Source organism: Kluyveromyces lactis, assembly GCF_000002515.2.
Source record: "Kluyveromyces lactis strain NRRL Y-1140 chromosome D complete sequence".
NCBI classification, from domain to species: domain Eukaryota; kingdom Fungi; phylum Ascomycota; class Saccharomycetes; order Saccharomycetales; family Saccharomycetaceae; genus Kluyveromyces; species Kluyveromyces lactis.
The window spans coordinates 135,612-148,685 of NC_006040.1; the positions used below are offsets into that span (position 1 = coordinate 135,612).

Genomic DNA, 13,074 nt, shown 5'->3' on the forward strand with positions numbered 1-13,074 from the left:
CTAACGGAAAGGATAATCACGTCATTTTAAGAATTTTCAACATAGGTGAATAGGTCTCATATCAGTCCGGTGGCCTTATTATTATATAATCGTCTTTTACCTTCCGTTACTTACAGCTGTGTGTTTGTTTGACTGAATGTAAGCAACATTACTGCCTGGTTCATCATTTTTTATTAACAATTCTAGCAGGAGTCAAGGAAAGGTAGGAAAGCAGCCTAATTCCAAAACCAAGTGAAGCGCTTCTCTATCAGTTGTTGATCTTGTAGGAGTGAATATTTTACAGAGCTGTAAGTGCAAAAAGATACTTTGATCTTCCATACAAAGCAGTTAATGAAATAAAATGAAATGAAAGGATTCTAAGTAGGCAGAATGACATAAAGGCTCGATCAGCGTTGGTTTCGCCTGCTTTCCCTTTCAAGTTTAGCAATTTCTCTCAGGTCATCATCACTTGGTTCATAAATGTGCCATAGTGTATAGTGCATCAACCCACCGACCTTGAATCCCATTTTCTTCGCCATCTTACCAAAAGCCTCTGTCTCCGCATGGTTCTCGAACGTAAAAGCAGGGAAATGTATCCCTTTACGGAATAGTTGAGCTCTTGCCAAAATTGAAACACCACCAACACCATCCAAATCAAGAAGATCATCAGGATTACCATTGTCTTTTCTGAGGTAACCTAAATGAACTCTCCAAGTTGGATACTCCGCATACCCTTCCACAATAACGTCGTCTTCATCTAAAGTCTTAGCCAATTTTATTGCCTCATTGGATTCGACCCATGAATTCAAGTCGTATGCCTGTGCACCACCGAGGAAAGTTGGTAGGGGTCTCCAAACGTTTGGTACGATCACGTCGTAATCATGCTTCATTAAATCTTCGATCACAGTACCAGGACAGAGCTCAACATCGACGTCTCTCCAATAAACCCACGAATGATATGGTTTCAAGGCATTTGCAGTTAACCAGTTTCTAGCACGGCCCATAAGTTTCCTTCTGACACCTTGCACTTTTACTGCATGTCTATCGCTGAACCCTTGGCCTATCTGTTGACCGAAATCCTTCTCAAAGATTTGGATGGAGCGGAAAGGCTTATCGTAATCGTCATGGAAAGGAGGATTGAAGGCGTTTTTCACCATTTTCAAGTAGTCTTTTCCCATATACTTTAAATACAATTGCTCTGCTGAGTTTCCCTTATCCTTATCAGCCTCGAAATCCTGCAAAGTCTTTGACAAAGTACCATTTTGTAATTCCTTTGAGAAATCGAGTAGTGAGCTCATAGTACGACCATTATCAGTACAGTCACTAACCAAAAATGCAATATCTATCAATTCATGTGGATAAGTCAAGTTCATCAAGTTTTTGAACAACATCGGCAATAATGACGCTGCATCTCTTAACGGAACGCATAACAAGACGTGATCTCTATTCGCAGCCCCATTGCTCGCACCGTTATACTGACTCAAATCATAGAGGTCGGTGGTAGACGCTAATAGCATATCTGCTTCCCTCTCAAAGGCCTCCTTATCTTCTGAAGAAAGTGCTTCCATACCACCTTTCGATATTATATAGTGGGATACACCTTCATCATATTTCTTTATAGTATCAATGTCCAACCCTTTGAAATCATAATCGTAATATTCTTGTTCGTCTAGAGAAGTAGGGATATACTGCATTAAGTTGACATTTCCTCCAACTAGCTTCGACAGCAGTAAGAATGTACTTACCAGGACAAGTGCAAATAGAAATACAATCCTGCTCTTTGCATATCTTAACCCATTAATTTTGGCAAAAAATAAACCAAATCCACTCTTTGGACGGAAATGATTACCCTTTTGCTTTGAATCATGGTGCATGGGAAGCTCCAGCCTTTTATCCTTGACAAATACGACCATGCTGGACACAACTCAATTCAGTAGAGATAATTTATCTGTTGAAACAAGAAAAAATAGAGTATTTGATGATAAAACAGACTCGGATACCTGATCTTGGGCTGATATACCTGGGCTCACTGCACTGTATTCAAATTAGCTGAACGGTTGCCTGATATTCTATTATTATTACTGAGATATAACATCAATTGAACTCAAACTTATGCTTATTCTAGTTTCTTTCGGTTGATGTTGATCTTTTCAATATTTGGATTTTTTCCAATATTGATCAAAGCCAAGCCCACAAGGAAATGAATTTTAGAAACGGAAGGGAGAGGAGTGGAATATGGGAAAGTGTACCGCCACTGACTGACTGTTGCTGTTATCGTACAGATTATAGTGGTTAATATGTAATTATTATAAAGTTAAGAAAAATGATTTTATAGACGAGGGAAAGGGACTTCTCTGAGAAATCAAATGCTATGTTATAATGAGGAGGTAGTTTGTTTGGCATATTTATTCACGGCCAAGCGAACTTCTTTTATGTCGTCGACAGTGGTTCTGCAACACCCACCGATGATACGTGCACCATTTTCGATGTAAGATTTTACCACGTCATCCCAAGTACATAACTGATTTTCGTTTTTGAGCCAAATCTTCTTGACAGTGTCGTAAATTTCACCACTGTTTGGGTATACGATTAGTGGCATGTTTGGACAGGAGTTATGCAAAGATTCTAGGATCATGTGCGATTGGTTGAAAGCGCAGCAGTTGATTCCAATGAACATCAAGTTTGAGTTCAATTTATCGCCGAGGGAAGAAATCAAATCCGCAATCTGTTGCATTGAGGTACCGTCTCTTAAGACACCATACTCATGAACAGATAGCCCAATGTAAAATGGTTTTGACAATACTGTCTCATCCCAGGACAAAATAGCACGCAATTCGTGGATATTAGGTATGGTCTCGAATCCAATGATGTCAATATCCTTAGATTGTACAAAGTTTCCTAATTGGGGCCTGAAGTATTCAAAGTAATCGATTTGATCTGGATGAGGACCGTAATCACCAGTGAACTCTGAACAGACGTGTGCACCCCAAGCACCAATACAACCAATCAAGTACCTGTCTTCGCCAATGCAGCTTCTTGAGAAGGAAACTATACGGTCCAATAACCCGTTATACTCTTCTAGGGTCCTTATTGGAGTGTTCTCACTCACCGATTTAAAACTGGTCTGATATGTAATAGTCATCAATATATCTGCACCAGCTTCAATGAAATCCTCAAACATTTGTTTTACAATAATACGATCCTTCGAAGCATCGCTAGACCAAAACGACTCATTAATAAACGGCACCGTAGACCATACCGGGTTCGCAACGTTGATTCCCCGATTTTCCAATTCGGTCCCTTGACCACCATCCATAACTAAAACGACATCTGGGTTCTCTTCAAAGTACTTCTTGATAGGAACTCTCATAATAATAACACACGCACTGACAGTACACCTGGTTTGTCACTGTAGTGCACCAATCCTCTACAACACAGGCTGTAAAAATTGGTTTGAAAGTACTATCTGGTGACTAAATGATTCATCAATTCTTACCCTTCTCATCGTCTCATTCGTAAGGCGAAAACTTTTTTCAGTTTCTTTTCCTCTATGTGGTCACGTGGTCACTTTTCAAATAATGATAACAGATGCTCATTGGAATGGTGTGAGGAGTCCAGTGAGTTCTGGTTTAAACCATTCTTGTCTTAGCACATCCCATGTGAACTTCGCTAAGGCTATCGAATTCGGTTCTGTATTTGTACGTGCTTCAATGTATACTTTCAATTTCGGTTCAGTTCCTGAACCTCTAATTGTGAATCTGACTCTACTCGTTGGCTGCTCGACTAATAGCATTTCGCAGGTGATCATCTGTGAAGACGGGTCTGATGCTAGTTCAGGGATGTGATCGGGAGTGTCAGATTGATACCCATTGGTTAAGTCTCTGAATTTGATGATTTCGAATGAGGACCCGAGTTTCTTAGGGTATGGGGACTCGATAGATCTGATGGCATCGAATACCTGCTTCGTTATAGCGAGATCGGGGACGATATAATACCCGTTAAACTCTTTAAAGTGGCCGTACTTAAGTGATGCTGTGGCCAAAATATCCAGCACAGTCTGACCACTCGCACGCCACTTCGAATAGGCTTGAAGAAAGACGATGGCAGCGCTGATTCCGTCTTTGTCGTGAACCACAGATGAAAACATGTACCCTATAGCTTCCTCGTATGCGAATGGCGTATAGTATCCCTCTTGTTCTAGCTCAAGTGCGCGATTTCCAAGCCATTTGAACCCAGTTAGCGTATCCTCGTAATGGAACCCTTCTATTTCAGCCATACGCTTGATCATCTGTGAAGAAACAGTTGAGTTCAACATCGCAAGCGGTTCGTCGATAGGACTATGCTTGTACCTTTCCCATTCATAGTATGCAAACAAGAATCCAATCTCGTTTCCGGTCAATTGTCTCCAAGCTGTAGTTGTATTTTGATCGTTGTCCCTTACTGCGACACTAAACCTATCGGCATCTGGATCATTGGCTATAATTAGGTCGACAGTATCGTTCTTCCTTCCATATTCAACGGCTAGATCCAAAGCACCTTTTTCTTCTGGGTTAGGGAAAGACACCGTGGGGAAATCAGCATCTGGATACTTCTGCTCTTCTACTACTAAGTAATCTTTACCTTCTTCAAGGGATAAAAGTTGTTTACTGATACTTTCAAAAATCTCAAAACCTACTCCATGCATCGGAGTATAAACGAACCACGGTTCGTTGGTTTTCTTATTAACAGCACCATCAATCAATGTAGAACCAATCGCATCGATATATTTCTTGGTCATTTTTTCCTTGCAATCGATGATGGTACCAGTTTGAGGTGAACTAAATGGTTCTAAGTTATGAATGATGGATTCGGCAATAAGCTTGTCATGTGGAGGTATGATCTGACATCCATTCGTATAGTACACTTTGTATCCGTTATCCATTTTCGGATTATGACTCGCAGTAATCATGATTCCAACGGATGCACCGGTTGCATTGACGGTGAATGGAACCAATGGAGTATGGACTAAAGACTTCTCATTCTCATGGTTCAAATGGAACACTTTGAATCCCAATTGTAGAAAAGTATCTACTGTAACCTTGCCAAACAGTCTAGAGTTGTGTCTGTGATCGTGCCCAACTACAACGGTTAAATTCTCCGGGAACTGCTTCTTAATATATTTAGCCAACCCTTGTGATGCTTGTTTCACAGTTAAGGCGTTCATCCTATTGAAGCCCGCCTCCATGCGACCTCTAAGACCAGCGGTTCCAAATGCAATCATAGTATCCAATCTTTTATGCAACTCCGTGATGTCGCCCTTCAAACAGAGTTGAAGTATCTCATTACGTGTCTCTTCGACTTTGTCATACTTCAACCAATTCCGTACTTTTCCTTGCAGGTCCGAAGGAAGGCTCTCGATTACTTCAGTTTCTGACATTATTCAATGCAATTGTGCTTTATTGGATATTAAGAACTTATACGAGTTCTAATCCTAACAATATTCAATGTCGATGAGACTTCAATTGACGGAGCTGTCTTTAACATGTTTGCCAAAGGATGTCACGTTCGTGTGCTGCAATCTTAAAGGTACTGTGGATTTTATTGTGCCTGCTTTGCTGCAAGAAATGACAATGGCCCCAGTCACGTGTAGAGTTTGAACGAATTGACGCACAACGAAAGAAACGTGTTCATTTTATTACAAGTGTATCTATATATAACTAGGTAAATATACTCAGGTATCGATCGGATCTCGTATTGAGACGGAATGGTTTGGTTACCGCTCTAGTACTACATTTCTAAGTCTCAGTTCAATTTTTCTTGCTTTCACAGGAGAATTTAGATTTGGAATATAGGAGGTGTGTGTGGTTTTATTGTTACAGCATGGTTAGATTACCCTTCTAGTTCGAGTAAGAGCTCGGCTTCTAGATCGTCCTCTAGATCTTCGTCAGGTTCAGAAGATGATTGGTCTACGCCATGATTCTCTGCCTGCCCGTCGGTTTCTGGGATTTCAGAATGATTAAAGTCTTTTGTGTCATCTAATTGAGTCTTACGCCTTTTGACTGAAGGACGCTCGTCCTCATCCGTTTCCTCATCCCCTTCGTTTTCTTCATCATTTTGAGCATCATCGTCCTCATCATTGAGAAGCTCGTCCATTTCATCATCGTCATTGTCTAACCAGGAGTCATTGCCTGCTAGAAGATGGAACTCATCTCCAAGAACCTCTTCGTCCTCATTTCCATCTTCGAATGGATTGACACTGGATGAAGGATTTGATATTTTCTTGTCCAACTTCTCCTTGAACTCTTTTACTTTGTCCTCATCGACAGGGTCTTGAATGAGTAACTCGTACGGTGATTCCTTAACTCTTTCCCATTGGACCAAACATTCAAAGAGCCAATCTGGATGAACAATCTTGATATCAGGATTGAACGATTTGGCAAGACGTGCTTTGAATGTTCTCGATGTCGTAGTGATGATGTGTGTAGTTTTGTAGTTAATATCTGATGATGTCGTAGCCCCAAACATATCTGTCCAAAGTACTATATCCGCCTTTCTAACGTCTGTTTCTAGTGGTATTAGGCCAGAAAATACGAAGTGACAACCTTGAAATACTTTATATTTCATCTGTGGTAATAGGTACTTGATATCAGGAGGATTCTTAGGAGCTTCTGTATATTGATTGAAATATTCTTTATGAACTCGCAGCAAGATTTGGGACAAGTGTGGCAATTCATCGTCATCATCAATAAGTAAAGTCTGGTTATGTAAATGCTTTTGTAGTTCAGCAAGCGGACGATTCTGTTGTTGTACTTCTAATGATGCGCTATGCTCAAGTTTTTTGGAGATGTCTTCCTTATTGGGTGGACCACCTTCCTTTCTCGTGTTATCATCTCCAATGTGACTTATAATCTCTTCTTGTCTCTTAACTTCTTCATCGATCTTTTCCTTTAACTTTTTCTCATTATCAATGATGTCTGAAATTAGCTTCTCTTCTTCTTGTTTCCGCCTATGGTGTCTGCCAAGGTGTAACACAGAATTTTGCTGTCTTGGCAAAAAGTTCGAATTGATATCTCCGATACCAACAAAGAAACTATATGGAACGACTTTGATTAAATTTTCAAACCAATTCCACACATCACCTCTATCGTCTATAACAACAACCATCGACTGGTCCATGGGGAATAATCTCTCCAATGATTTGGTTGTTAATGAACCATTCTCATCACGGGATAGAATCCTATCACCGAACAACTCACCAGTGGGGTCGATGATCTTCGCGATCTCGTGCGCGTAAGATCTGGTAGCCATAGTGTATATATGCATCTCAAAATGAGGGGATACTGCTTCAAAGAATTCTTTTAATCCTGGTCTCAACTTAACGTAGTACCATGATTTTCTAGCTGGAGGTTTCGGTCCAAAATAGAATGAGGGGATAATTGGTTCATCCTCGAGAGTAAAACTTTTGACATCTTGCAAAGCCTTATAATTGGGGTTCTTTGGGTCCCTCATCCATTCACCGATGGTAGGGTCCACCCCACAATGTATCACCGTTTGATCCAAATCAACAACGAGAACAAGTTTCTTTTCTTCCCTTAGTCTAGTTAAAGAAGATCTCTCGAGCGTCTCTGCTTGTTGCTCAGAAACCTTGATATTTGTGTTGACATGAGATATTGTCAAGTTTTTGCTGTTGTCCTCTTCATCTACCGTGTTCCCACACTGAACACATAGCCCGCCGTACGTTATATCGTGGTTGCAATCCTGTCTGATCGTGATAACTTCGTGATTCGCACTGGCAAACTCATCCTTTACAGAACAATGCCACTCTTTTACAGTTCCAGAGACAGGGGAGTCAAAAGTAGCCACCCGATCCACCCGCTGCTTCTTAGTCTTCTCCTCATACTTCACCAGAACGTCCTGGAAATCCCAATACTCGTAAGCAAATAATCGTTGGCCTTTTTCAACGTGATCACCCGGTTTTACGTACAACTGCGCAACAGTGATGGGATATGGTAGGTCACTGGTCACCTTCACATTAGTTTCGAGTGACATCTTACCGCGCTTGGAATCCCGCTTGACAGCCCGTTCCCTTTCTTGCAACTCCGAAATTCATTGTTATGTCTTCACGTTGGCTTTTATTTAACAGAAATGTTTGTTATTTAAATTCAAATTCGATCGATAATGGATAAACAGATATGAAGAGAGAAGTAAACAGAACATACACAGCATGAAGTATTCTTGCATCGCGTGTATGAGTGGTGTTACATTGATTAGCATTAGGAGAATACAAACGTTACTGACTATACGAATTATGATGTACATAGTTTTGATTCATTAGCTAATATGACTACTTATAATGAAAGTCAAAATATATCAGAATAAATCATTCACGTTAGAATCGTGATCTTGTGATTGATTTTCTAGCAACTCGTCTGTGGCAACTCCCGGTGATGTATGAAGGGCTAATTCTGATTTAGCTTCTTCTGATCCTGCTTCTGGTGCATCTTCCGATATATCTTTCGGCGTCAGACCTGATGCGGATCCCGATGCGACTTCTGAAAGTAAAGGAGTCGAATTAGCGGGGGTAATTGACGGAAGTACATCTTCAAAAGTCTCTGTGCTTTCCATCGGTTTTTCTTCATCTGGTCCGTGCAACAGCTCAGAAGCCAACTCCCCCAGAGTTGAAATGTTAGTATCTGTTATTGCTTGTACCTCTGGCGGTCCCTGCGTCAGAAATTTTTCGTCGTCGTTTTCGTCATCATCTTCGCTGTCTTTGTCCCAGCCATGCAATAGGGGATCAGTTTGTAGGTTATTAAGATCAAGAATCTCTTGTTCGGCCATTTTCTTCTCCTTTTCTATTCTCCTTTGTTCTTGTAAAAGTCTCTCTCTTTCTTCTGCCTCTTTTCTCGCTCTTTCTCGTACTTCTTTGACTCTCGGTATGGAATCTATCAGCCCCAAGTAACTACGCCTTAGCATTGTTTTCAATTGATTTTCAACTGACTTCCTCGATTTGGTACTCCCTTGACCGTAGGGTGAACAGATCATGGCACCTCGTATGAATGGGTTACGTCTCTTATTCGATACTTGGTTTTCTGCCCTTTCAGCCCTTCGTTTTACTATTGCATCTCTCTTCTTACAGTATTCTAACACATTGAAATTCTTCACTGGCGAAAGATTGAATGACTCGATGCCATGAAGGACCGTTGTTGTACCCCATTCTTTATCTGTAGGTATGGTTTTATGAGGGTCAAAGATTAAATCGGTTTCTAACTGACTTTCTTTAATATGTTCAGAAAGGGCAGCATTGTTGGCAGACTGGTCGCTATCTTTATTTAGCGCTACCAGTGGGTCCTGATTGACAACTTGACTAAGCATATTCAACAATGCCTTTTCCGAAAGCCTTCCTTCTTCTAGTAACTTCTTCTTCATCAGCCTCTCATCTGTAATGGGTCTCTTGTACAACGAGGTAAATTTGTACGTATGATCAGGCGGTAGTTCTGGCAACCAACTGGGCACATATTTGTTAGATTTGTTGCTCGAAGGTAACAAATTTAATATATCAACATCTTGCACGAAGAACTCTGAATGTTTAGAACTCAAAAGCTCTTTTTCTTCCAATTCTTTCATGAACTGCTGTTTAACCTTTAGCACAGTTTCGTTCAAGGCATTAGCCTCGTCCTTGAATTTCCCATGTACAAAATTCGATATTTCCACTTGCCCATTCAAATCTTTCAGATCCATACCAATACCTTTAAAGTAGAGGTTCAAATCAAGCTTGGAGATCTTTGTCCTTCGCTGTACTTGAGTTATCTTCTTCAGACTTTGCAATAAATCATCTAACTGTAATAATGAAACATAACAAAGATCGTCAAACGCCAATTGAGATATAACCACATTCTTATTAAGTGTCTTCAATTGCAATAGTACGGCCTGTGCAAACAAGCGTTCCATCGGATTGGCATGAGGTACCTCATTTAGATTAGGTAACTTATCTAGTCGCACACGTCTCTGGTCAGTCTCTATCTTGGCATCGTTTTTATCTTTATCCTCAGAAGTCGTCATATTCAGTCTCAAAGAGCCAACTAGTACTTTAATATTGTATGAGTGCTTTACTATTCGGTCAGTTTCATACCCATAGGATGAAACTGATTGATTGCTTTAACCCTTAAGAGCTAAGCGTTTGGAGACGTCTCTCGCAATAACTTCAATGCTTCAACTCATTCATTCAGAGTTTTCGAATGGCATAACGTTCGGGTAATACCGTTATTATTTTCACGTGATTTGCGTGAACTGATGTTAATAACATCAAGAGTAGATAAAGTTACACGAGGTGGACGAAAACAACCCGGCGAACATGTTTAAAATAGTTGTGCTGAAGCAGTTGTATCAATTTATGTATTGGATGTATATGGAGTTAAAACAGAAGATAAAAAAAGATATTAATACTAATAACGATATCATAAGAATAGAACCTGTTCTTGGCAAAGACAATCAAAAGAGATGGATCACTGGTTTTGGAATTGAAATGGAAGATCTGGTGGAAATATATCCTCAGGTGGACATATATCGCTGACGTTTGTGGTATCCATCAAACTCTCTCGGGTTTTGTTACAGAGAGAAGGAAGGAGAGAGAAAGAAACAAGAGCGTTAATGCTGAAAAATGTGTAGACTGGGAGAGGAAGAGTTCCTATCGTCGTTAAAATGAGTTTAAAAATAATAATAGTGTGAATAACAATGATAGAAGGGTTGTGTGGGCACGTATAGTGAATTATTTAATTCAATCATACTTCATGTTGGATAATGGAGCGTTTTCACCAAGATAAGTACCGAACACTTTATCCCAGAACCAAGAGGTGACACCAAAACCTAACTCGTAATTCTTGTAATGATGCTCCAAATGGTATTTCTTCAATTTACGCATGTAAGGTGGTAATTGTGAATGGTGCAAGAAGTAATGTGTCAAATCGTAGCACACATAACCTAGCATACCACCAGCGAATCCAGCACAAGCCCAGTAGTATGGTAGTAGTGCAAACACTAGTTTGTAGAATGGTGTACAAAGCACAACGAACAAAGTAGGAGGCATAACCAATCTGAATCTGTCCATTGGTAAATAATGATGAACACCATGCAACAAGAAATGCAAGGTAAACGCCCATTGCTTCTCTGGAAGACGGTCATCCAGATGGAACAAAAATCTGTGCAATCCGTACTCGATTAAAGTCCACACGAATACACCGACGGCAAATAAGAAGATAGCAAAGGCCTGGTTCATGTTCATCAATGCAGTATAAATATGATATGTGACGACTGGTAACCAGACGACCGGAACCATCCACCAAGGCGTCTTGGAAAGGGGCTCTAAAAAGTTTCCAAATAGTGGAGCTGACCCCTTACCGTAGTGCCTAGGTCTGTGTACTTGATCTAGGTAAAAATCTTTTGTAAATTTACCGAAAAGCACTTGCCATAATAGTGGTTTGTTTAAATCCAAAAATTTGTGCTTCTTATAATCATTCTGATAGTCAGTAGCAATACTTAGCTTATCCTCAGTAGGAAGTTCTTTGACGAAAACGGTAGAGTCAAATTCGTTGTTCCCCTTCAAGTTAACTTCGACGACATGGTCTTTGTTTGTCAACAATTTCTTTTCCTCTTCTTCGGTCGCCAAATAACCGACCAAATAGGATTCATCCATAATCTCATAAGCGGATTCACTGTGTTCATGCGTTAACACATCTTTCATAACGTCAGTGATGTCAGTTCCAGCATAATCCAAAATATACTCAGCACCACCTGGGTGTTCATCTAGGAACTCAGTCACGTTATAAATCTTTCTTTGGTACAAAGACACCCAACAATCATTCTTATCGTTATGTTTCTCCAAGTCTGTCTTGGAATAAAGCGGTAATATTCTGGAGGATGACATGGTAACGTATCAACTGATAAGTTCAACCAAAGTAAAGCTATTTTATTAACGAGTGATATTTACCCGATTGTTCGATTTGATCCTACTGATGTAATATCAGGAAAATACCTAGAGGAGCTTGTTCAGAATTTAGCGGAAAACAAATAGCTATCCAATACTAGGTTGTGATGGATATTGATGAGTGTTGAAGGACCCAAAAACTTAGACTTGGTGTAGGACCAGGAATTTATACCTTCAAAAGTGACTTTTTAGTTCTGAACTACCTGGTGGAGTATTTGGAAACTGCTAAGAAACTTTTCAAACTTTAAACTTAAAGCCGTTAGAACGATGGTACGAAGTAAAGAAAGCAATAAAAGGAAATTAACGGTAAGCAAACTATGGTACGAACCGGTAAACAGTTGTCTGAGTCGCGTGGATTGTTTATACCTATTTATAATGAAGTTATGTAGTAACTTAGGAGATGCTATTAGTGACGAGTTTATTTTCGTGGCAAGGAGTTTTATTTGGATCACGCGATGCGATGAGATGAGGAACGAGGCTCAAACAAGAATCATGACAAACGAGGGATAAACATTGTGTGTAACTCGAAGGAAAGAGGCAGAAAAAGTGTGAATTGAAGTGTACTGAATTGAGAAAGGAAGGTTGGCTGTTCATTAGATGGAGTCCTGTTTCGTCTTGGCTTTTCTTCCTGCAATGTGCAGCTTCATTCATCTTGCTCTTTCTCACTCTCAGGGACATTTTGCTCTACGAACGATGTGACTTCCTGAACAATATGTTCTATGCTCTTATCTAAAATCAGAACGATGAGACCATCGCTACTAATCTCGTACTTGATGTGTCCCTCATTGGGAATACAGATCTTCTCGTCAAACTTGTCAAACCATGAATTTAAAAGATCCATCTCATCGACCTGAATCGGTAGAGGGAGTTCGTCCACAAATTCGTGTGTGGCGTTCTGCTTCTTCTTAGTATCGCCAGCCGATTCGGATATTGGCTCCTCCAGGAGTATAAGCATTCTATAGACGTTCTCTGTTGCGGACATGCTTTGGACTGCTTTTAAGTGAAGAAGGGAGATCAATGAAAAGGGTATATCGAAAGTTACCGTAAATGCGCCTATTCTCGAACACTTTTCGAGATATTTTAAGGACAAATGTCTGAAGTACTGTGTTTCTCACGTAACCTCGCTAAAGTAGAAA

At 40.1% G+C, this 13,074-nt stretch overlaps 7 protein-coding genes across 7 annotated transcripts; all 7 read right to left on the reverse strand.

Moving 5' to 3' along the window:
* Window positions 1-386: 386 nt before the first annotated feature.
* VAN1 (Van1p) lies at window positions 387-1,892 on the reverse strand (the record flags this gene model as incomplete). Its single annotated transcript, XM_453137.1, has 1 exon — window positions 387-1,892. The coding sequence occupies one exon, from the start codon at window positions 1,890-1,892 to the stop codon at window positions 387-389; it is 1,506 nt and encodes a 501-aa protein (XP_453137.1).
* Window positions 1,893-2,353: 461 nt separating this feature from the next.
* On the reverse strand, window positions 2,354-3,349 carry SAM4 (S-adenosylmethionine-homocysteine S-methyltransferase SAM4; the record flags this gene model as incomplete). Its single annotated transcript, XM_453138.1, has 1 exon — window positions 2,354-3,349. One exon carries the CDS (start codon window positions 3,347-3,349, stop codon window positions 2,354-2,356), a length of 996 nt encoding a protein of 331 aa, XP_453138.1.
* Window positions 3,350-3,571: 222 nt separating this feature from the next.
* Window positions 3,572-5,395, reverse strand: PRM15 (phosphoribomutase PRM15; the record flags this gene model as incomplete). Its single annotated transcript, XM_453139.1, has 1 exon — window positions 3,572-5,395. The coding sequence occupies one exon, from the start codon at window positions 5,393-5,395 to the stop codon at window positions 3,572-3,574; it is 1,824 nt and encodes a 607-aa protein (XP_453139.1).
* A 452-nt stretch (window positions 5,396-5,847) lies between these two features.
* On the reverse strand, window positions 5,848-8,007 carry FCP1 (protein serine/threonine phosphatase; the record flags this gene model as incomplete). Its single annotated transcript, XM_453140.1, has 1 exon — window positions 5,848-8,007. The coding sequence occupies one exon, from the start codon at window positions 8,005-8,007 to the stop codon at window positions 5,848-5,850; it is 2,160 nt and encodes a 719-aa protein (XP_453140.1).
* Window positions 8,008-8,328: 321 nt separating this feature from the next.
* TAF8 (Taf8p) lies at window positions 8,329-10,017 on the reverse strand (the record flags this gene model as incomplete). Its single annotated transcript, XM_453141.1, has 1 exon — window positions 8,329-10,017. One exon carries the CDS (start codon window positions 10,015-10,017, stop codon window positions 8,329-8,331), a length of 1,689 nt encoding a protein of 562 aa, XP_453141.1.
* A 715-nt stretch (window positions 10,018-10,732) lies between these two features.
* Window positions 10,733-11,878, reverse strand: SCS7 (fatty acid alpha-hydroxylase; the record flags this gene model as incomplete). The annotated part of the gene is made up of 1 exon (XM_453142.1): window positions 10,733-11,878. One exon carries the CDS (start codon window positions 11,876-11,878, stop codon window positions 10,733-10,735), a length of 1,146 nt encoding a protein of 381 aa, XP_453142.1.
* Window positions 11,879-12,581: 703 nt separating this feature from the next.
* Window positions 12,582-12,920, reverse strand: KLLA0_D01661g (uncharacterized protein; the record flags this gene model as incomplete). Its single annotated transcript, XM_453143.1, has 1 exon — window positions 12,582-12,920. One exon carries the CDS (start codon window positions 12,918-12,920, stop codon window positions 12,582-12,584), a length of 339 nt encoding a protein of 112 aa, XP_453143.1.
* Between the last annotated feature and the right edge of the window lie 154 nt (window positions 12,921-13,074).